General features: G+C 39.4%; 1 protein-coding gene across 2 annotated transcripts in view; it reads left to right on the forward strand.

Annotated features, from left to right (window-relative positions):
- The first annotated feature begins 6,831 nt into the window (after window positions 1-6,831).
- The window catches only part of LOC124862727 (protein kinase C beta type-like), a 145,508-nt gene continuing 129,002 nt past the window's right edge, over window positions 6,832-23,337 (forward strand). For both annotated transcript variants that reach the window (XM_047356804.1, XM_047356803.1), the window contains exons 1-2: window positions 6,832-7,268; window positions 9,023-9,054. In XM_047356804.1, the coding sequence (XP_047212760.1) occupies window positions 7,090-7,268; window positions 9,023-9,054 (211 nt within the window). In that variant the 5' untranslated portion in view covers window positions 6,832-7,089. The remainder of the gene's footprint in view (window positions 7,269-9,022; window positions 9,055-23,337) is intronic.

Genomic DNA, 23,337 nt, shown 5'->3' on the forward strand with positions numbered 1-23,337 from the left:
CCTGGCTGCATACTCCAAAAATGAACGCCAGCACATGACAAAGCTTTCCATGTTAAAAAAAATGAACACCTCAATAATAATTGATCTTTTTACAAGGAAATGTATGTTTTTATTGCTTTGGTTGATCACAACACTGGTCACACATAGGTAGAACCAAAACTAGGGCACTGACAACCCTTATAGATATCCAGGTCTCATCTACAAAAAAAAACTGTAAATGGGCCAAATAAGAGGATTCCCAGCTTCTCACATTTAAATTAGTGTTGACAAAGGACTTGGAAATTGTAGCATTTTAATGTAAATTAGAGCTCAAATGTTACTTAGCAGTCAATTTCTGCTTGAAGACCATAGCAGGTGCCTTCTTTTACATAATAATTAAACATCCTTGGTTGTTTCATTATTGTCTATTTTGCATTTAATTACTGTATATTTTAGAAGTTGAAATCGAGCTAAAACATGACAAATAGGTGGCTTAAGCAGCCATTGCAGCATTCTTCTCCACCTTACAAAATCCCGTCATCTTTTCTCAGGATGGTTTGAATTTCTCTACTGACATCCAATAAACTTGCCTGCATTTAGCTAAATTTGTATGCTCTGGGGCATTATCTGTGCTGAGGTCCACTGCGTGCCCTTTCAAATCCTACCATTCCTAATCTGACATGTTTTTTTCCCCCCACAGTCTGATGATGACATGTGTCCTTGCAGCATGGTGTGGTTTCATGGCAGTGCAAATCAAGACCTTTTACAAGCTTTGCTGATTTATAGACAATAATCCTGAATCCATCTATCTAATAAATAGAGACCAGAGCTGAAATAAAGCCTTAATGAGTCCACTTTACAGTTTGCCACAAGTCATGTAGGGGTGATAAGGCAAACATATGGAAGATCATGTTCTGCTAAGATGAGATCTTCAAATAACTTAAGTGTTAGAAACTTTGCACATTACCTTTAACACAGTATTCCCATTGTGAAGCATGGTGGTGGAAACATTATGTTTTTTTTAATAAAGACAGATGTTACATTGTCTGTATTTGTCTAGAATGATGAGTGTAACAATAAGTAAAGAGACAAAAAAGTAATGCAAAATAATTTTTATTAGTAAAATCAAATAGTAATAAACAACAAAAAGGACAATTTCAACTAACCCATTTTCTATAATAAAAAAAAACCCTAAAACCAAATCAATAGTTTAAACCTCTACAGGACTCAGGAGGGAAATGCATTCAACATGCACTATTGCATGTAAGACAGGCAAGCGGGTCAGAATCAATGGGACCATGGATTTGACTAAATATAGAGCAATCTTGATATAATACCTGTTAGAGAATGTAAAAGACTTGAGACCGTGATGGAGGTTTAGCTTCTGGCAGGACAACAACCCTAAACATACAGACCTCGCTACACTGTGATGGCTTAGATGAAAGCACATTCATGTGTTTGAATGTTCCAATCAAAGTCTAGACCTACAGGGGTTGGACAACGAAACTGAAACACCTAATTTATTAGTATGGTGTAGGGCCTCCTTTTGCGGCCAACACAGCATCAATTCGTCTTGGGAATGACATATACAGGTCCTTCTCAAAATATTAGCATATTGTGATAAAGTTCATTATTTTCCATAATGTCATGATGAAAATGTAACATTCATATATTTTAGATTCATTGCACACTAACTGAAATATTTCAGGTCTTTTATTGTCTTAATACGGATGATTTTGGCATTCCGCTCATGAAAACCCAAAATTCCTCTCTCACAAAATTAGCATATCATTAAAAGGGTCTCTAAACGAGCTATGAACCTAATCATCTGAATCAACGAGTTAACTCTAAACACCTGCAAAAGATTCCTGAGGCCTTTAAAACTCCCAGCCTGGTTCATCACTCAAAACCCCAATCATGGGTAAGACTGCCGACCTGACTGCTGTCCAGAAGGCCACTATTGACACCCTCAAGCAAGAGGGTAAGACACAGAAAGAAATTTCTGAACAAATAGGCTGTTCCCAGAGTGCTGTATCAAGGCACCTCAGTGGGAAGTCTGTGGGAAGGAAAAAGTGTGGCAGAAAACGCTGCACAACGAGAAGAGGTGACCGGACCCTGAGGAAGATTGTGGAGAAGGGCCGATTCCAGACCTTGGGGGACCTGCGGAAGCAGTGGACTGAGTCTGGAGTAGAAACATCCAGAGCCATTGTGCACAGGCGTGTGTAGGAAATGGGCTACAGGTGCCGCATTCCCCAGACCTGGGCTACAGAGAAGCAGCACTGGAATGTTGCTCAGTGGTCCAAAGTACTTTTTTCGGATGAAAGCAAATTCTGCATGTCATTCGGAAATCAAGGTGCCAGAGTCTGGAGGAAGACTGGGGAGAAGGAAATGCCAAAATGCCAGAAGTCCAGTGTCAAGTACCCACAGTCAGTGATGGTCTGGGGTGCCGTGTCAGCTGCTGGTGTTGGTCCACTGTGTTTTATCAAGGGCAGGGTCAATGCAGCTAGCTATCAGGAGATTTTGGAGCACTTCATGCTTCCATCTGCTGGAAAGCTTTATGGAGATGAAGATTTCATTTTTCAGCACGACGTGGCACCTGCTCACAGTGCCAAAACCACTGGTAAATGGTTTACTGACCATGGTATCACTGTGCTCAATTGGCCTGCCAACTCTCCTGACCTGAACCCCATAGAGAATCTGTGGGATATTGTGAAGAGAACGTTGAGAGACTCAAGACCCAACACTCTGGATGAGCTAAAGGCCGCTATCGAAGCATCCTGGGCCTCCATAAGACCTCAGCAGTGCCACAGGCTGATTGCCTCCATGCCACGCCGCATTGAAGCAGTCATTTCTGCAAAAGGATTCCCGACCAAGTATTGAGTGCATAACTGTACATGATTATTTGAAGGTTGACGCTTTTTGTATTAAAAACACTTTTCTTTTATTGGTCAGATGAAATATGCTAATTTTGTGAGATAGGAATTTTGGGTTTTCATGAGCTGTATGCCAAAATCATCCGTGTTAAGACAATAAAAGACCTGAAATATTTCAGTTAGTGTGCAATGAATCTAAAATATATGAATGTTAAATTTTCATTATGACATTATGGAAAATAATGAACTTTATCACAATATGCTAATATTTTGAGAAGGACCTGTACAAGTCCTGCACAGTGGTCAGAGGGATTTTAAGCCATTCCTCTTGCAGGATAGTGGCCAGGTCACTACGTGATACTGGTGGAGGAAAACGTTTCCTGACTCGCTCCTCCAAAACACCCCAAAGTGGCTCAATAATATTTAGATCTGGTGACTGTGCAGGCCATGGGAGATGTTCAACTTCACTTTCAACCAATCTTTCACCAGTCTTGCTGTGTGTATTGGTGCATTGTCATCCTGATACACGGCACCACCTTCAGGATACAATGTTTGAACCATTGGATGCACATGGTCCTCAAGAATGGTTCAGTAGTCCTTGGCAGTGACGCGCCCATCTAGCACAAGTATTGGGCCAAGGGAATGCCATGATATGGCTGCCCAAACCATCACTGATCCACCCCCATGCTTCACTCTGGGCATGCAACAGTCTGGGTGGTACGCTTCTTTGGGGCTTCTCCACACCGTAACTCTCCCGGATGTGGGGAAAACAGTAAAGGTGGACTCATCAGAGAACAATACATGTTTCACATTGTCCACAGCCCAAGATTTGCGCTCCTTGCACCATTGAAACTGACGTTTGGCTTTGGCATGAGTGACCAAAGGTTTGGCTATAGCAGCCCGGCCGTGTATATTGACCCTGTGGAGCTCCCGACGGACAGTTCTGGTGGAAACAGGAGAGTTGAGGTGCACATTTATTGATTTGGGCAGCCGTGGTTTTATGTTTTTTGGATACAATCCGGGTTAGCACCCGAACATCCCTTTCAGACAGCTTCCTCTTGCGTCCACAGTTAATCCTGTTGGATGTGGTTCGTCCTTCTTGGTGGTATGCTGACATTACCCTGGATACCGTGGCTCTTGATACATCACAAAGACTTGCTGTCTTGGTCACAGATGTGCCAGCAAGACGTGCACCAACAATTTGTCCACTTTTGAACTCTGGTATGTCACCCATAATGTTGTATGCATTTCAATATTTTGAGCAAAACTGTGCTCTTACCCTGCTAATTGAACCTTCACACTCTGGTCTTACTGGTCCAATGTGCAATCAATGAAGACTGGCTACCAGGCTGGTCCAATTTAGCCATGAAACCTCCCACACTAAAATGACAGGTGTTTCAGTTTCATTGTCCAACCCCTGTAGATCCAATTTAGAATCTGTGCCCAGACTTGATTTTTATTGAGATTATCCATCTAACCTGAGGTTAAGATATTTTGCAAAGAGGAATGGAAGAAAATGACACAATGTTTATTATACTGTTTATTTGTAAACATGTTTAAAACCCATATATCATTTTACTTTCACTTTACGAAATATCACCCAAGTATGAATAATTTTCCATAGATTCATAAAATAAGAAAAAATGTGTCATTGTCCAGCTGTTTCCAGCCTAACATCAACAATGGTATTGAATATGGAAATTGTTGCCATGAATACTGTTATCGATCTTATAGTTTAACAGTCCAGAGGAAAAGCTACACTGCATTCTAGTAAGTGGAGATATATAAAAGAGATCATTGAAGCTATACGACAAGGTGCTCCCACAGTCTAGACACACACACATACTATTTCAGCTGCTTATAGGTATATAATTCTCTAGATGCCTGTAACCATTGCAAATTAAGCTGCTCTCCTCTTTTCAAAGCTGTCTAGATACAGTTATGCAACCACAATGGTAGATGCGCCTCTAATGTAGGAGGTGAGGGTGGTAAATGGAGACCAATATGGTTAAAAACAGAGAGCCGTTTGAACCGGTGGCTAAATCTACAGTAAACACTGATTTGATGAGACCAAGCTGAACCGTGTACGCTGTCATCTGTCCTGCAGCTAAATCAATCTCATCTAGGTCACTCATAGCCAGCTGACTCTCTCTCTCTCTGTGTGTATGTGTGTGTGTGTGTGGACAGCACAGACCAGTCAGTTGGGACTTTGGACCTAAAATGAGCTCTTTTGTCTTTAAATCAAGGTGGAAGTTAATATTAGCAGTGTACTGTATAAGATACAGAGTTTAATCCCGCTTACAAGAATTGATAGAAACTTTGCGAACAATGAATGTGAAATTATGATTAAATCTGAAATTCTTGACCCCCCTTTTAAGTCAACTAGATTGGATGGATAGTGTCTCTGACTGTTAACTTTGCTCCAAACCTTGATACAGATCGTCAACTGGATTAACAGCTGGATTTTGAGTGGCTCATTCTAAGCCACACATATGACGTGATAAAAACCACTCCATCGTATCTCTGGCTGGTTAGGGTCATTGTCCTGGAGGAAAAGTTATCATTTTTCTCGGTCTAAAGTCTTGCTCTAAGAAGCTTTAATAAAGTATAAGCAGGTATTTAACCACATCCTTCTTGGAGTCAACTTTGACCAGCTACTCTGTCCCTGCTAAAAAACATTGTTCCCTCAGCATGATGCTGCCACCACCTTCTTTCCAAGTGGAGATGGCATGTCAAAAGTGAAGTTGGGTGCTAGCTTTCCCACAACCCCTGGTAATTTGGATGTATGCCAAGAAGTTTCATCTCATCTCTTTCAACCGCCTTCTACTGGATTTTGCTTTTGGCATACTGCAAGTCATACTTTCCATGGATTTCTTTCTTTGTGGTACTCTTCCAGGGACCCTACCACCCTGATTTACACTGAGAATAAAGTACAGATTGGTGGAATCTATTTACTAATTTGGTGACTCCTGAAGGCAAAAGGGAATGCTCGCAGGTGTCACACCGCAATGCATTCTGGGTGCATTGTATGTGCTTTGGGGCTGCCTGGTGCACTAAAACCTAGCACACTGGAGACATTAGACAGAAAGAGGTATAGACACAGCTTAAACACTGCTATTTGTTCTTGTTGGACTTTTTCATTCGTGCCTACACATCCTGCTTATCCATGTGAGAATTCGATGAAAGAAAAAGTAGAAAATTTAGAAATATTTCTATGCACATTAGTTTGCTTCATTTCTAAGTAAGTGACGTTTTGCAACACCTCCACGATATAAATTGGTCAAAGGGTTAGGGGTTTGATAAATTGTCAAAATTTTGTAGAGGAATCTCTTTTCCTCAGTTTTCTTTTTTGTGCCTTGAAGCATGAAAGTGATAGGCACCTGCACAACTTGCAAGGTACACTTTATATGGTAATGCTGGTGATAAACTCTTAAAAAATAAGCCCTCTTAACTGTTTTCACTTTTTTGGCATCTATCTGACTATGTTCTTTTGGTTAATGTAGAGACCTTAACCTCAGCATGTACTATAACATAATACGCAGAAGTACGAAAATTTATGCAATGCATCTTGGGAAACTGTGAAATGAAATTCATTCAGGATGTTAAAAATAATCTTTTGAGAGCAAATTCTAAGGATGAGTCAGAACTCGAGTTTTGCTTGCTCTTGAATTGAGCGCTTAGTCTCTATAAAATGTGTTTTTATTGAACCTCAAATTTAATTAGATGTTTTAAGACATTAACACTTGAATTTCAAATGACACCATTTCCTTAATTGTATTTATGTTATTTGTGAAAGAATACAGCCTCAAATTGTTTCTACCACAGCCTTGTTTTAAAAGCAAAGCTGGGAAACAAGCAGGCTTTATTTAAGCTCAATAACAGGCATAAATGTTGAGTAAAATTGCGAAAAAGCCTTTCTGCCTCTCTCTCTTCCTCTCTTGCGTGTTTCTCTCTCTCCTCTCTATCAGCGGCTGTCGGGGCTTTTAGAAGAAAAGGAGGAAGAGGAGGAAGGGAAGCCAGTGCGGCGACAGCAGCTCATTTCGCTGACGGACAACACAGCATCGCCTCAACAAAAATCAGCCACTTCTATTAACTCTAAACAACACTAAAAATATTTTCCTTTGCTTAAATTAGCGTTTTTTCTTTATTTTTTCTTCCTTTTCGGAGCACCAACAACTTCGACCTGCCGAGCGGTTTAAACTGAACAGCGCGGAGCAGAGCCCCTGAACTCGGGAGAATGGCAGACTCGGCGGCCACCAACAGCGACGGGGAGGACGGACCCAAACAGCCCATGCGGGGCTTCGCGCGCCAGGGTGCGCTCCGGCAGAAGAACGTGCACGAGGTGAAGGACCACAAATTCATCGCGCGCTTCTTCAAGCAGCCCACCTTCTGCAGCCACTGCACTGACTTCATCTGGTGAGGAGGGGGAGGGTGGACGTTCATTATCTGTTGCATTTGGGCTTTTAAACTGCTGTCTTAAGAACAGTCATTCCCACAGCATAATGCTGCCACCACCTTTTATTTGGGTTACCTTAAGAAGTTATATAGTAACATTTCGAGTTTATAAAGAAGTGAATCACATTCAAACACTTTACTACTCTACTGAGCTGCCCTTCGGAAATTCAGTACGGAGGTGGCTTACAATGGCTGTAGTTTTCCTAAAATAACCAACGATTTCAGCTCTTATCACATTTGTTGATACTATATCTGCACATTTTGGCAAAAAAAGGAAGACAGAAAAATATGTGGGCTGTAGTGTTAAAAGAGAAAGCGGCAGACCGACCTTTGATGGGATGAAGTAGGCTGAGGAAGAGAGAGCAGATAAGAAAAGATTTTCTAAGAGCAAGCCTGCCAGCTGGGATAACCTTGGAGGTTAAAAATAAATAAATAAAATGGTCTTTTAAACAAACACACATGTTTAAGTGCCAGTTTCAGTTATTTATTTTTTTCTAATTTCTTAGTGGCAGATGTTTAATGTCTTGCTCTATGAGTGATATGGCTAACCACACAGGGCGGCATAAAATAGGGAGCAACACTATTACTTTTTTGCATTTCCAGGTAATAGGAAGGGGGTTCCCCCAAATGTTGGGCAGTCTTTAAGTAGTGTAAGAAAACATAACTGTTTTCAACAGGAGGCTAATGATGCCAGAGCTGGTATCCAATTCAAAAGCTTCATGTCAAGCAGATAAAAAATTTTTTAAGTCCTTAATGATTGTTAAATGAATTAAATAATAAAGACAGACTAGTTTTTTTTTTTTTTTGCAAGATGGGCTTCAGAACAGTAATATTTCTTTTTCTAGGTTGTGTGTAGGGCAGTGGCAGGATGGGAGACAAAAGAAGGGACTTGCCTGGGGCACTATTCATGCTAGAACTCCCTCTGCTTCTCAGTAACCTGTGCAAACATGTCACCATCCATACAGGCCACTCGGGTTTACTAGACATCCGCCCAGGTCTTTAAATGAATTTAGAGCTGGGGTTTGGCCTAATTTGTCCCATTTATTATTATCTCTGCGACAGTCCCAGAATGGCTGTTAGTTCAGACCTGTGACAAGGTTTTTAATTTGTGAATGGCTAAGTGATTTGACCTAGAAGATTATGTTTGGGACTTTAGATCCCACTGGCTGGAAAACTATCTATCTATCTATCTATCTATCTATCTATCTATCTATCTATCTATCTATCTATCTATCTATCTATCTATCTATCTATCTATCTATCTATCTATCTATCTATCTATCTATCTATCTATCTATCTATCTAGGTCAATAAGCATTATGAAAAAGAACAATGAGTTCACTGGGAGATTTCACACCTGTGGAGATTATCTATTTGTAGCTACAACATGAAAATGCACTGGACTGAGTGTGTGTCTTTCTGTGTGGATATGTGTGTCAGATCATTTAGCCTATGTGCAGCTGCAGTTCTTCCCAGCAGAGCTATAAACTTGAGTGTGTCCACTCGAAATAGAGCCCTGTTCAAACCAAAATAAAAAATCTGTATGTCCGCCTGTTCTGACACACCTCTGTGGGTGTCAACAGGTTTGTTTTAATTTTCAATGTTTTAACATTTTGCTTTATGCAAATATCCAAAGTTATAGATCAATCCAAGTGTTTGGTTAATCAGATTGTAACATTTGTGTACATTTTTCCCTCTGTGTGTTCTCTCCACAGGGGATTTGGCAAGCAGGGATTCCAGTGTCAAGGTAGGTCAATTAATTGTTCGCACACACTATGCTCTGTTCTTGTGTTTGACCAGCCCCTATTTGAGTCAAAGTCACAAATTCACTCAAAAATTAAACATGTCAAACATTGTTCTTTAAATGCATTTACAATTGGTTTGAAGAAGCAGTTTTCTCAGTTTTAAACCTAAAACAGGTCACCCAACATCCCTGGTGTGCAATTAATTTTGACTGGCACAGAGAACAGCATCACAAAGCTCTGGGAATAGAATAAATGCCAGTGAAAACATAGAACTGGCAATAACAATGATTATTAATTAATGCTTATGAATGTTTTGTTTGTTAGAGCTAATAGGGGGTGGAACAGTGGAATGCGCTTGTAGATTGAAATCTTGAAGTCGAAGCAAGTAAATATTTACACTGTGATTACATCTGACATAATCAGACTATCTGCTCCCACTTTTAGGAAGTTGGCTTTGTAAAACAGCTCAGACATTTTGAACTCTAAAAATATCAGTGATTAGTGAATTAGTGAAAAGAGGCCATCAGTGTATAATTTGATCTTAGCGTAAAAACACAGTGGCAGCATCATGTTGTTGGGATGCTTTTATTCAGCAGGGTCGGGTAAGCTTGTCAGAGTTGATGGGAAGAGACTGCAAAAAACAGAATCTGTGTCAAGCCTGAAAATTGGTATTTTAAAATGTTCTTCATCCATTTTGACTGATTTTGAGCTATTTCTACCCCGTAAAATGGGTAGAAATGTCAATATATAAATGTGCAAATCTTGTAGAGCCTGAACTGACTTGCCAAGGTAATTGCAGTAAAAACATTAACTCAGAGGGGGCTGAATTCAAATGCACATCACACTTTTCAGTTGTTATTTGCAAAACTATTGAAAACGATGATTTTTCTTTTCTTCTAATTCAACATTGCGCACTACTTTGTGTTGGTCTTACCCTGTGTCATGAATAAATTATCTGACCAGACAAAGAAAATAAAAAAATAAAAACATAGCAAACCCATCTTTAAATCTGCTCTCATTGCTTCCGTGGACTCAAACACTAGAGACAGAGTCAGCATCCCTCTTCTCTGGTCTTCCCTCCATAAATGATAAAATCTACCACAGGAACATGACAAAAATGTGGAGGAGCTTTTGGCAGTTTTATCTTTATTCAGTTTGCTTGAAGTCTAGGTTGTATTTTCCCCTACTGTCTTTACAGCCAGTTGGATGTTCAAGGATTTTCTCGTTCCTTAGCAACAGTGAAACATCCAGACGCAGCCCTGTGTTGGCTGTAGGAGGTGCTTTTCAATACAGCAGTGGGTTAGCTGGTAATTAGCACTTGTGTATATACGATGTGTAAGATGTCAGTTGTATGCCTTTTGGGTAAGTATACACTGTAGGGGCCCTCAGTATCTCTGCAGGGGAAATGGATGGCAGACAAAAGTATTTTACCACTTATTTGTTTGAGAAAACCCAAACCCGTGATTGCAATGTGTGTTTTAGTGAGAGTCCAAGGAAACAGCAACAACCTAGTTACTCTGCTCCATGGGAATGTAATGATATGTATGATTTGAGTTGTTTTCCTCCTGGAACAGATTATCAATCAGGGAATTTCTCTACAAGGTCAAACAGATGCACAAACATACAGAAAAGGAAATGCAGCGAGACACTTGTGTTTGGGTGTGCTTCACTTCTTCTCAGAGAACCACACGGAGAGTGTGAGAATGGGGCAGAGATCTACCAGCTGATATCTCACACGTAGTATATATGTTTGCTCTATTTGTAGCCAAGCAGATACACCTGCTTGTTTATTGTCCAGAAGGCCTGAATAGTTAGTCCATCTGTCTGAATTTAGAGTAGGTTTAGCAAGATGCTAATCAGCTCTGTTAAATGCACTTGGCACAGTTTTGCAGTGGCAAAAAAGGAAGTTGGGTATGTATTTCAACATTAATATATGTCTATTTTTGGTGATACTTTAAACAGTTAGAAGAGGAGAAAAAAAAATACTTTTTTTAAATTTTGGAATGACTTTTATCCTGAATGAAATGGGTTCCACTCCAAAGTATGCTGATGGATCCTAAACATTGTTTAGGATCCATCCTGCAGTCTGAGCTGGTACAGCTCAGACTGCAGCAGAGACAACCCACAGCCTCATGTAACAGTGCATATAATTAGCAAGGATGTGGCCTAGTGAGTTTCCTTTTTACGGCTTAATCAGATGTTGTTTAGTTCTGTTGAAAGCCTCTGTGGTGTCGAATGTTTTCACATTAGTCAATCCTTTATTGTTTTATTTAAAATATATAGGGTGTGTACCTAATTGAACATTGTATAATTAGAAACTGTGACGTGAGGCTTTTGAGAGAACTTGCTGTACAGAGATCACATTCTGTTTTTAACCAGTTCCACAGAATCAGACATCATTTTGTTTCCTCTTACTGCGCTCAGGTCAGGGTGCATTTGGGTTTTGACTGTTGTCACTTTCAAAATATGAACATGCACAATCAAGAAAATATGCATAATCTTAACGGCGGTTGAGCATTTTAATAGCTCGAGGCAAAAAGTAATGTAACTGGCTGGTCGTTCTGCTTTTGGTGGGAGCAGTTCAAAAAGTTCCCAGAGAGGATGTGAGGAGATTCTGTCAATGTTCAAAGCCATGTTTCTGCAGCTGCTCTTAAACACATTCTGAACAGTGTGTGGAGACACTCCAGTGACCCTTTCAGTTTCCCTCACTATCCTCTGCGGGGCCCTGTTGTCCAATAAACTGCAGCTGGAGTACCACATGGAGATGCAGAATGTCAGCCTACTTTTCAACTAAATGTTGTGAGTAAGCTAGTTTGTAGTGATGCTGTTTTCAGTTCAGTTATCTTGTGGTAAAGTTCATAACCAGCTCAACCAATGTGTGCTCATTACTACCAGGTGGGAAAAAAGATAGCCACTCTTCAGAGCAGTAGTCAAAGTAGACTACTTTAGTGACCATTTGAATGATCAGAAAACAATATCCACTGTCTGCAGAAAAGCTGTCAAGTAATTTCTACCTGCCAGTTTTTTTTGGTGTTGTAAATAAAGTTGAAAGACTTATGCGTAAACCTGACTTATCTAGCCTGTTGTGGTATTTGAATGAATTTATTGTTATGAATACAGTATTACTATATGACATAACATGTACTAGGACTCTATGGTGTCAGGAATAAAGAACATTGCAAAATTACTGTTGAATATTGCAATGATATTATCAATTATGAGTAACCCATACTCTTGCTTTCATCATCACGTTGTCCCCTTCATCCCATCTGAGTGTGCTTGTAGGCATGACGGAAGTAAAAGTCCATCCAAGAGGCCAAATAAATCACTGGCAATATGCTAAAAACTAAGAATATATATCACCATATATCACCAAAAACGAAAGAAACGCCTTTTAAATGTTTCTGTGGAGTGTAACAGAAAACACAATTTCAGGTGAGGAATAAGTTTGGACGCCTCCAAGTTATTTCTCGATTTTAATTACTAGGATTACACATATTTATATCATATTAGGTAATTATGATTAGAACACCTTTACTCTGCATTTTAAAGGATTGTCGTGTTTAAGCGTTAGACATTTATTTTGGTGTGCTCGTGGCTGGTGATGTGAGAGACCACGTTGATAAGATTGAAAGAGCTGTCTAAGGCCCTCAGAAATAAGACTGTAGCAGCTTATGAGTCCGGTAAGTTGCTTAAAAAAGTCTCAAAGGAATTTAAAATCAGCCATTCCACTGTTTGGCAAATAGTCTAAAAATGGAGGACATTAAAATAACTGTCAAAATGCCCAGGTCTGGCTATCCATGCAAGTTTACCCTGAAAGTAGGCCACAATCAGAAAGAGTCTGCTCAAGCTCAACTGTATTGTTTGGGGAAGAGGGGTGCATGCTTTCTAACTATAATGTTCTTTGGACAGATACTAAAACTAAATTATTTGGACACCAGTACACGTAACCATATTTACTATATATTAACTGAAGGCATACAAGTGGAAATGTCAGGCCTTGGGGATGCTTTGCAGCAGCAGGACCGACTCACCTCACAATCATAAATTCCAACATGAGTCCTATTGTTTATGAGACAATGTTTGAGGAAACTGTAAGACCATCCATGAAAAACAAAATAGAGTAATGACCTTGTTTAAAAAGAGTGCAATGCCTTGAGATTTTTAACTCATTAATATTGAATTTGGTAACATGACTATTATGTAGTTATTTGCCCATCAACAAGCTTTTTGTTTAAGTAGTTTATCCTTTTAGATTTTACTTTGATTAATTTGAATAAGTGCAAAGTCAAAATTAGCACTGCGGATTTTTTTTATGTGCAACCCTCTTGAATCTTCAGACTTGTTATTTTACTCTGATAAAATAACTTTTTATGAATAAAAAATACGTTTCTGGGTAAGAACAGTTGTTTACTTATTTGGATGTTCACAAGTTGTAAAGCCGTCTGATTTTTGCACTTGGTGCAAAGTTGTGAGAAATGTTGCGGGTAGAGGCATCTGACTCCTGCAGTTGTGTTGCTGTAAACGTGAAACCTGAATGCCTCAATGGGATTTTTTTATTTTCCAAATTCTTGAGACACTGTAGCCCTGACTGCAGGGACATTGTTTTTATTATTTTATCTTTATTTCTAAGAATGTGTTATTATTAGGTTTGAGTATATTTTGCACTTGTTGTGAGTGTCTACATACATGTGCTTCATGTTCCTCTTAATGGTCGCCTATTTCTTTAATTTCTGCTGGTGCAAGACTGCATGCACTGTAATGCTTCTGTGTGATAGCTTTTTGCGTCTTAGTGTCTATGCACATTTGAGTGTGTTAAGCATGAGTTGGCTTTTGGTTTTTAACACCGCTGTTAAGTGTCCTCCACTGTCTCCTCGCAGAGTTAATGGACCTAATATCCCTTTAGAGAACTAGCGAGAGATACAATGAGGAGACCATGAAAGGCGAGGGTTGTGAGACATCTCACAAGTAGGAGATGATAAGGGGAAAGATGGAGAATTAGTAGAGGAAAAACAAATAGAAAAGATGGACGGAAAGATTTAAAGGTAAGAAAGGAGGTGGAGGAAGACTCGTTGAATAAGAGGGGGTGGAATTCATTGAGAGAACATGGAGAGACAGAGGATGGAAATGTAAATAGGAAGGACATAGAATTTGGGGGAGGACTGCATGAAATTTTCTTAGAGAGAAAAGATGCTTGTGTCAAGTGCCAGAAGGGAACAGCTATAACAGTTGTAACATGATGTGTGTACAGCTGCTGGCATTTCCTTACCAGGTTAAACCATCAGCCTGAAATCTTTACCCATGATTCCTTCTTTCACTTATGCTGTGTCCCCTTTGTGGCTTGTGGCACACTTTAAATAGAAACTTCTCATGACTCAACATGGCTTTCTTCCGAAAATGCTAGGTTTGTGGAGTGCATGACTAACGGATGTTCTGTCAACCATGGATGGACAATTATTGTATCATTGATTGTTATCTGTAAATTTTTTGCATTGTGATAACATCAATGATTTATCATGATAACAACAAACGTAAATTGAACTTCTTCCCTGCCTTAAGTTAACTACCTTATGCTCGCGTTTGCCATCTAATACGATGCATAAAAGAACTGGTTTTTTTTTAAAAGCACTATTAAAAATGTAATTTACCGTTTATTCAAAAAATAGTTTTAATAGTACATTTATTTTCTATTTGTGTTGGAATCTCAGCTTGGGGTCTGTCTGCATGGAGTTTCCACATTCTCCCTGTGCTAGCATGCTGGGTAGTCAGGCTTCTTTCCACAGTCCAAAAACAGGACTGTTAGGTTAACTGTGCACTCTAATTTCCCTTTAGATAGGAAAGTTTGTGTATGCAGGTTGTTTATCCTGTGTGTTTGTGTTGCCCTGTAATGGACTGGTAACCTATCCAGGGTGTACCCCACCTCTCAGCCTGTAACTGCTAAAGATAGGTACCAGGCTCACAGCGACCCTTCAAGGGTCTTTCTTTCTCCTCAACATTTTCTAATTCTCATCGTCATATGGCCCGCCCATGCTTTTGATCATCATTTTTATCGGTATTGCAATGTATTCCACCAAATATCGTAATATAAATTTAAGTTAAAATCAACCAACCATACTGGCGACACATTCTGCCATGTGAATTTAGGATCTTTGCATCTCCTCCTAAGTTACCATGTATACCAAGTATAATGCTATACTTCCCCGGTCTTTGAGTTTAGAGAGGTGCCTTTGTAGGTTTACAGTTTTACCACAGTCTTTCCATTTTTGGCTGATGGATTTAACAGTGCTCTGTGAGATGTCTGAAGCTTGAGATACTGCTTTGCTAATGTTCTCTAACAAACCTCTGAGTCAATCACTTAAAACCTTTATTTATACTGAAAGTACATTACACACAGGTGGACTCTATTTACTTAGTAGGTAACTTCTAAATGCATTTAGTTTCACTGGATATTATGTATGAAGTAGAAGGAAAGTATGTACCACTTTCTTTCCACTTCAGTTATGCACTGTTTTGTGTTATTCTATCAAATAAAATCCCAATCAAACACAGTGAGGTGTTGTAACATGACAAAAGTTAAAGGAGTATGATTTTCTTTTTGTAAAGCATTGCATATTAAGACATAAAGGTGGACAGTGAAATAACAGGGGATATGTCCTCTTCAGAGTCCTAAATAAATCCCATATATACATGCTGTATATAATGCCCACCACAAAACGTTTTATGTGATGGTTATGGCAGCATGAGGGCAATCTACTGTAAATAAAACATGGCAGATGGTTGAAAATGGGTGAAAAAAAAAAGGTGTGCGGGTATAATACTCCAGCAGAGAGTTGGCTGGAATGATTTTTTTTTTTTTTTGCCAGGCGCAGAAGATAATGGGTAGGGAAGGTGAGGTAGAAAAGAGGGAAGATTAAATGGTGTAGGCGTGCATAAGAGGAGATGGCACCTAAAACAAGCCCATGAAGCCACTGCATACTGCAGCTATTAGTGCTCTTCAGAACCGATAATATATAGTTATAAAAAGCCCAATTTAGGAGGTTTGTTCAAGCTTACTTGAATGTTGCCAAACTGGGAGTCATCCAGCAGCATTTTGGACCCCAAGCACAATTCTTCTGGACGTAAACACCAGATTTATTTTTGCTTTTTCATGCTTCGGTACAGCTTCAAATGAGCTGGTGGAAATGTGCACGTCTGATCGCTGCTCAGGTGCTTCTGCAACTCCAACCTGCGTGGGTAGGAGGCCGAAGAATCCAAAACCCGCCTCCCACACACACAAACACACACATAAAACGCACACAGAAAAACAAAAGGAGTTTTCATGCATTAACGCGCCCTGAGATCATATTGAGGTTTATAGCTGAGGTCCTCTATGCCACAGAAAAGGTTAAAGCATTTGACTGCCTTCCAATTTTTTGTCTTTCCTCTCTACCTTCATGTTCCTAACATCACTGATCTGCCCTTTCGAACTCATTACTTTTTTCAGTTTTAAACACTAATTTTACCTTCTTAACCTTCCTCACAAGCTATGTATTTATTTCCCCGTTCCGTCCTGTTTTTTTGTTTTTTCCATTTTCTTTTCTTTCCTCTCTCTACTTCTGCTTTTCACTTCTATCTCCACCTCTCTTTTTCTCCCCGTTTTTAACATAAGTGGCTGTGTGCTAGTTGTCGGATTTGATGCTTTTTCTAAATAGCTCAAGTGTTCCACTGATGGAGATTGTGTATCTCACTTGATTATTTTTTATGTTTTATTTGTTTGTATATAAGTTGTATATAAGATGTGAAAGGCCAGTGTCATGCATTCAGTCACTGAGCAGAATTTCCCAATTGAGGCAATAAGTATCTATTCTATTGGATGGATGGATGGATGGATGGATGGATGGATGGATGAAGAAAGAGGAGGAGAAGGCCACACTTAGAGAGTACATGTAAAGAAAGAAGAGTGGAAACAACAACAACAAGCAAAGACTGATTATTGACAGATGCAAGTGTTGATCAAGGAACAAAATTATGGATCATTTCAATCCTGACAGCTTCAGGAGAACTCTTAGCTTACATAACATGTAGCGTAAGTTAAGGTTGGAGCAGTTACTGAAAGGAATCTGTCTTGTGTGGTTTACCTCTCTCTGTTTAGAACATGCTGGTATTGTTCATTACGTGCAAAAAAAGCTTTAGACCAGTAAGCAATAGTGAAGGGACAAAGTGAAGATACCTGGTTAGGTATGAAATAGCTGTAAATAAAAGAGACCTGAAGTTGGAGTACATGGCAGCAGGAACATTTAGCTTTTGAAAGTGGCAGAAGTGCAAATCAGTCAGGCATTACAAAATAAGACTGCACTGGCAATGATGAATGTTCTAAAATAAAAATCTATTTAAAAAATGGTTTTTTTGATTAGCGGATTGTTGACTAGTGCGAACCTCTCTGTGCTGTAGGGTAACACTGCCACATACCCCCGTCACACAATTGCATATCAGGCTTTGGTGTCAATGGTACTGAAAGATGTGATGTCATTGGAAAATAACAGTCCTACCTTTCCTTCATACACAGTTAACACTGTTGCATACACATAAGATGCCACAGATTTGTTTTTTTAGATGTTCTACTACATGACCGGTGGAGCTCAATCATGGCATGTAAAGTGCACATGAGGGCCACTGATACAGAACTGATGCAAATGAAACTCAAATATAACAACAATTGTAACATTGCATAATTTCATGCTACACTATTTAAGTGATTGACCCACCTCGAAACTTAAGGCATTATCTGATTAATTTAACTATTAATTGTCTAACCACTTGGGGGAAGTCATAGCGCATTGAAATTTCATTCACAGATGGTCAGTTGATCCTTTCATCAGAAAACAAAGGAGAGTGACATCATACTAAAGTAAAGCACCCGGGGACAAGCAGCAGGACACTGGTAATTCCACTCCATAATCTCCGTATACATGCACTACTATTAAAATTGAAAGCGCATCAAAAGCGTCGGAGATACTGTAGTGTATTACAGTGTTACAGCAGGTTTAGAGATAGGAGGAGCTTTGCCAACTGGGTGGAGCCTGGAGAAAAGCTGCTGCTATTCTGCATTGAAACAGACAGCTGAGATGATATATGCATCTGATCAGGATACATCCTGTGTGTCTCCCTTTTGGGGTTTTCTTGATGCTCCCCACTGGCACGAGGTCTCTGGCAAACCCAGAAACCACTGCAGGGACTCTGAATTGCTTCCTGCCTGGAAACAACTTAGCCCCCCTGACCTGAAGGGGGTCACTGGGGAAGGAGATGTTTAGGATACTCTTCTGGACCAGTTATCCCAAGATGCAAGCTCAGATAGATGGATAATGATGGTAAGGAAGTGGTTAGAACTGCGACCTTGTACAACACGTGTTGGTCCTGCTGCTGGTAACATGTCCAATATGTTGGCTTATCTTTGGAGATATCATCACAGTATATCAACTGAGGAGAATCCTTTGGTAAAAAAACTACTTTTACTCCCTGCAGCTTCAACGTCTCCCACGTACAGTATGTGTGGGAGCAGATCTTCTGCTTTCTGCAATTAGATAATTTATCACTGAGGTATCACAATGTGAAAAAATAAGTCAAATTCCTCGTGAGAAATTAAACTATTGTCCCAGGCAGTTTACTACTTGGCAGATTGTTGCCACATACCACACAGAGAAACATATCAACACTTTTAGTGCTTTTAGCTCCATCAATGTAGCCCTAGGTATAGAGTTTTGGGGTTACATTATCCAGCATCCTTCTGGGGCTCAGTTTGTGCTTTGTTTTATTTACTTCATCGTATTATATATGTTTTTTCAAATTTCCAAAATTTTTTTAAAATATTAGCACCCTTTGTTCTTTGTGTATTTTTTTTTTCCTGCCAGTGCTGCACTTGGATTTTGCTTCGAAATGTCACTCACCTATTACTCATTTGTCACATTTTATTTGTATATTTCTTTCTTTTTGTCTCTTCTTTAGTCACTGACAATCAGTACATTTAGTTTATCACTTAAACTGTAATAAACAATTGTTTGTTTTGTGATTTGTTCCAGCATTTTATAGCATTTGGGTTCTCATTTCCTTCAACTGGTTTGTCTGAAGTCTACATGTTCTCTCTGTGCATGTGTGGGCTCTCTCTGTGTATGAAGTGTCCAGTCAGGTCAGTTGGTCACTTTAATTTGCCCCTTTGTTTGCGTTTGCATGCATGGTTGTGTGTGGTGTACCCTGAACGTGCCCACTGACCTGTGGAGACAGGCACCAGCCTCCCCGTGAAGCTGAAAAGATTAAGGGGACATCGAGGATTGATGGATAATAAATTCCCCTTAATGTCTTAAAAATGAACATTCTTTGCACACCTTATTTTAGATTATCTGTGTTTTTTCCATCTTTCGCCATGTGCCTGGAGGGGCTCTTTTACAGACATCTTGCTTTCAATAACCAACGCTTTGCAAAGCCTCACAGCTGACATACAGTCAATGCACTGCATGAGTTCTGTAAGTCTGTATACCAATAATACAGTCCAGGTTTGACCTGATACAAGTAGCTTTTCAAGCACTTTATTTGCAATGTTTTGTAAAGGTTCTCGTTATACAACAGCACTATGTGGTCATTGGTAACTTACTGCTGGAGTCTTTACAGTGGGCCTCAGTCAACTTATTGATGGTGCCAGACATATTGCAGCATTATGGTGCATTGATTTCTCCATCATTCCCCGTTGCTTTTCAGACACAAAAAGCTTTTGCCCGAAACAGCTTGTGGCCATTGCGTACAGCAAAATACTTTGAATCAAAAAGTCTAGGTGAAAAAACACTCTATGATGATGCTGATGTTTGTCATTTTTTCGGATTAATGTGAGTTTACAATTTATACTACTGTTCAGGCATGGGCCAGTGAGACATTCATTGTTTATGTTAACATGGAATAAACTACAGTAGTTAGACAGTATTATTGCATTTAAAAAAAAAAATAAAAAATGCATTCCAAGATGTAGTCAACAGTGAAAGAATAATATTAATTCTACTGGTTAAAATGTTGATTACATTAATGCAATAAAGATGATTCTGTTAGTTGTTGAGCAGCAGTTACACCGGGCAGGGACATGAAAAAACTAACTTTATTGATCTATGGTTAAACCTTAAACCCTAAAACAAACAGTGGAAAAGCTATCAATATATTTTTAAAGATGTTGAAATGTACACATCAGTGTCACAGGTTGTTAGTAGGTCTGTCATTGTCAGTTTTCAGAAGGAACGATGGGAGCCTGTTAAACAAATGTTGGCTTGTTAAGCAGGTTATCAGCCTCTGCGAGACAGATAAATGTTGCTAAATTAACACACTTTGTTAGTAAATTTATTTATATATATAAATGCTTAAAAACACGCTGGCACTCTATGGAAGTCCCTGGCCACAGGGCTGCAACAAGGTGCCACGAGGCTGCCAGACCAGCTGTAAAAGCCTTTAACATGCTGCCACAGTGGCTGCCGCTGTTTTTGTGAAAGCCAATGCTGATTATCAGCAAATGGGATGTCGTTATTGTTACTTTTGCCTGTTAGTCAGTAATTACTTTCAGATGATGATGTCATTATTGGTTATTATTTAATAAACAGCGTTAGACCCATAACTTAAGGTGGCTGTATTTACTTGGATGGAAAATAAATAGCACTATGTGTGTGTATGACGTGCTGAAAGGATGACGAAGACTTATTGCACAAACAGCTTCCACAAAAACAGCGGCAACCGCCGTAACAGGCTTTTACGGCCAGTCTGGCACCTTCTTACCTTCTGGCATCCTCGCAGAATCCCCTGGGTCCCTCCGGCATGCTGTCTTCTAGCAGGCAGCGCCATGCTTCTGCCGGCCTGAGCCACAAATTGAGCTCGGCCCTAATGTCCCAGCGCCGCCCCACAGATAAAACTCTGCCCCCTCATTTGAATATAAGAACATGAAATAAAAAGGGCGTAAAATGAAAAACGGGGTTAAAAAGTAAAAGTCACTGAACTACGTAAAGTAGCTTTACAAAATAAAAGTGTCACAAAATAGAACTGCATTATGACATAAATAAATAAATAAATCTTTAAGTAAATTAAATAAATCTTGAAATTAATTAAATAAATAAGATAAAAATTTATTTTAACATAATTATTTTGTTTTATTTCATGGGGATATGTATATATTTCATGGAATATTTATTAATAATTTATCAATAGCAGTATTTATTTTTTTATTTATTTAATTTTGAATGAAATGACTCTCCACAGTCCTGCAGCATCTATTACAATTACATGCAGGTGACCAGCAAATTAAATAAACTCATTTAACAAGGTCTAGTGACTTTTAGGACAGCCAAGTTATTTTTTTTATTACTGAAGAGTTGACAACCGGGGATGGCAGTAAGATGTTTAGTTTACTTTTAGACATGCTACCTCTCACACATTATGATAAGACAGTGTTCCCTTCACAAATGGTGGCAACTGTCAGCTATAAAATATCAATAAAATCTACTCTGGTAGCTATGGGAAAGGACTGTTTGTTCTTTTTTTAAAGAAAATTTTCAAAAAGGGAAAATGTTCAGGGATTTTTTTTCCTTTCATGGTCATCAGAATCCGTAAAAAACTTTTAAGATTTGTGTGTCTACTCATTAAAAAAAGATAGGATTTCTGTGTTCCTGACCTGATTGTAAAAATAGACCAATTCTGGTCACCAGCAAATGTAATTCCAATAGATGTTCAGTTGTTATATGTAATGTATCCTTTACCAAAAAAAAAAAATCAGAATTTTTTAGAGATAAGGCAAATCTTGTAAATCTGTAAGGAATTTTGCAAAGAAAGTAAAATTTAAAGACAAAGTGCTAGCTGTGTTTATAGTAAGATTTATATCATCTCTTGCGCAGTATTACCTATTGTGCTGCAGTCTATAATAACTTTCTCCTGTAAGTTCATGGTGGGATAGTGTTAAAGATCTGTGTGTGCTGTGGCATGTTTGAGAGCAGGGCTAATGTCTGGGACCATTCATGCATGTGTTCCACATTGCCATCACAGAGAAAAAGAGCACAAAAAACCAAGCTGCTGAGGAGAAAACAGATTCTCTCTGGTTTGGCTGTTTATCAGACCATTAATGCTAACTGTCTTATGTTTCTGTGTATGTGTGGTTGATGTTCCACAGGTGTGCAAGAGAGAGTTTGTGTGGGTTTAAGTCTAATTTTACTTGTCACCAAGGACTAGCTCCTTTTGCGCTGATCTACTTTCACATGTCTAAAGACTCTGATCAATGACGGCTTGTTTGTTTGTGCGTGTGTACCATGAATTGAGTTACAGATTGACAGACAATCTCCTGCAGGGCCCAGGTGTCCTTGATGTTCACATTTGAGGCGACTGCATGCCTGTTGCTACAGCGACACCTTGGAAAGATCTCAGTATGCCTCATACAGTTGTGGATTGAGCTGTTTGGCATGCTAATGGCCAAGCACACACAATAAGACAACCTCCACATGAATTTTGAACTCTTATATACTGGATGTCACACATTTTAATCATTTAAACATTCAAGAAAGCATCCTGAAAGTGAATAGCAAATAATATTTTCCTCTCCATTTTTCTTTTTTTTTTGGTGGCACTAGTGGGCTTTATTTTGTAAGTTGACCAATAGGAAATGTGGTGGAAACAGGGGGGGAAGACATGCAGCCAAGGTCAACGGGTCTCGACTCGAACGACTGCATCGAGGACTGTAGCCTCTGTACATTGGTTGCACGTTTTACCCTTCCAACACCAAGGCACCCTGTCTGTTCTTTCTACGACATTTATGTCTCTTTCGTTTTCGATTGGACAATTGTCTTTTGTTGCCTGTCTTTGACTTCCTCCTATTACCTTTACCTGTGGTCATACAGTAATTTTGCTTTAAGACAAAGCATAAGGGAGCTGTACAGTGGAGCAGTTTTAAGCAATGTTTCCTTGCAGCTAGTAGGCCAGGGTCTGTCTGCATAAGGTTTGCATGATCTCTCCATGCATGCTTGTGCTCTCACTGGGTTCTACGGCTCCCTTCACCAGTCCAAAAACACGACTATTTGGGTAATTGGTCTCTGTAAATTTTTCTTAGATACGAGTGTGTGCATGCAAGATTGTTTGTCTTTTTTGCCTCTGTGTTTCCCTGTGTTGAACTGGCGACCTGTCCAGGGTGTACCCAGCTTCTTACCCAATAACTGCTGGCCAGCCCCCCAGCGACCCTGGAAAGTATAAGCGGGTTCAAATGGATGGAAAAAGTGTAGGGGCTAGGTGCAAAATAGTAAAAT

Source organism: Girardinichthys multiradiatus, chromosome X, assembly GCF_021462225.1.
Source record: "Girardinichthys multiradiatus isolate DD_20200921_A chromosome X, DD_fGirMul_XY1, whole genome shotgun sequence".
Classification (NCBI taxonomy): Eukaryota; Metazoa; Chordata; class Actinopteri; order Cyprinodontiformes; family Goodeidae; genus Girardinichthys; species Girardinichthys multiradiatus.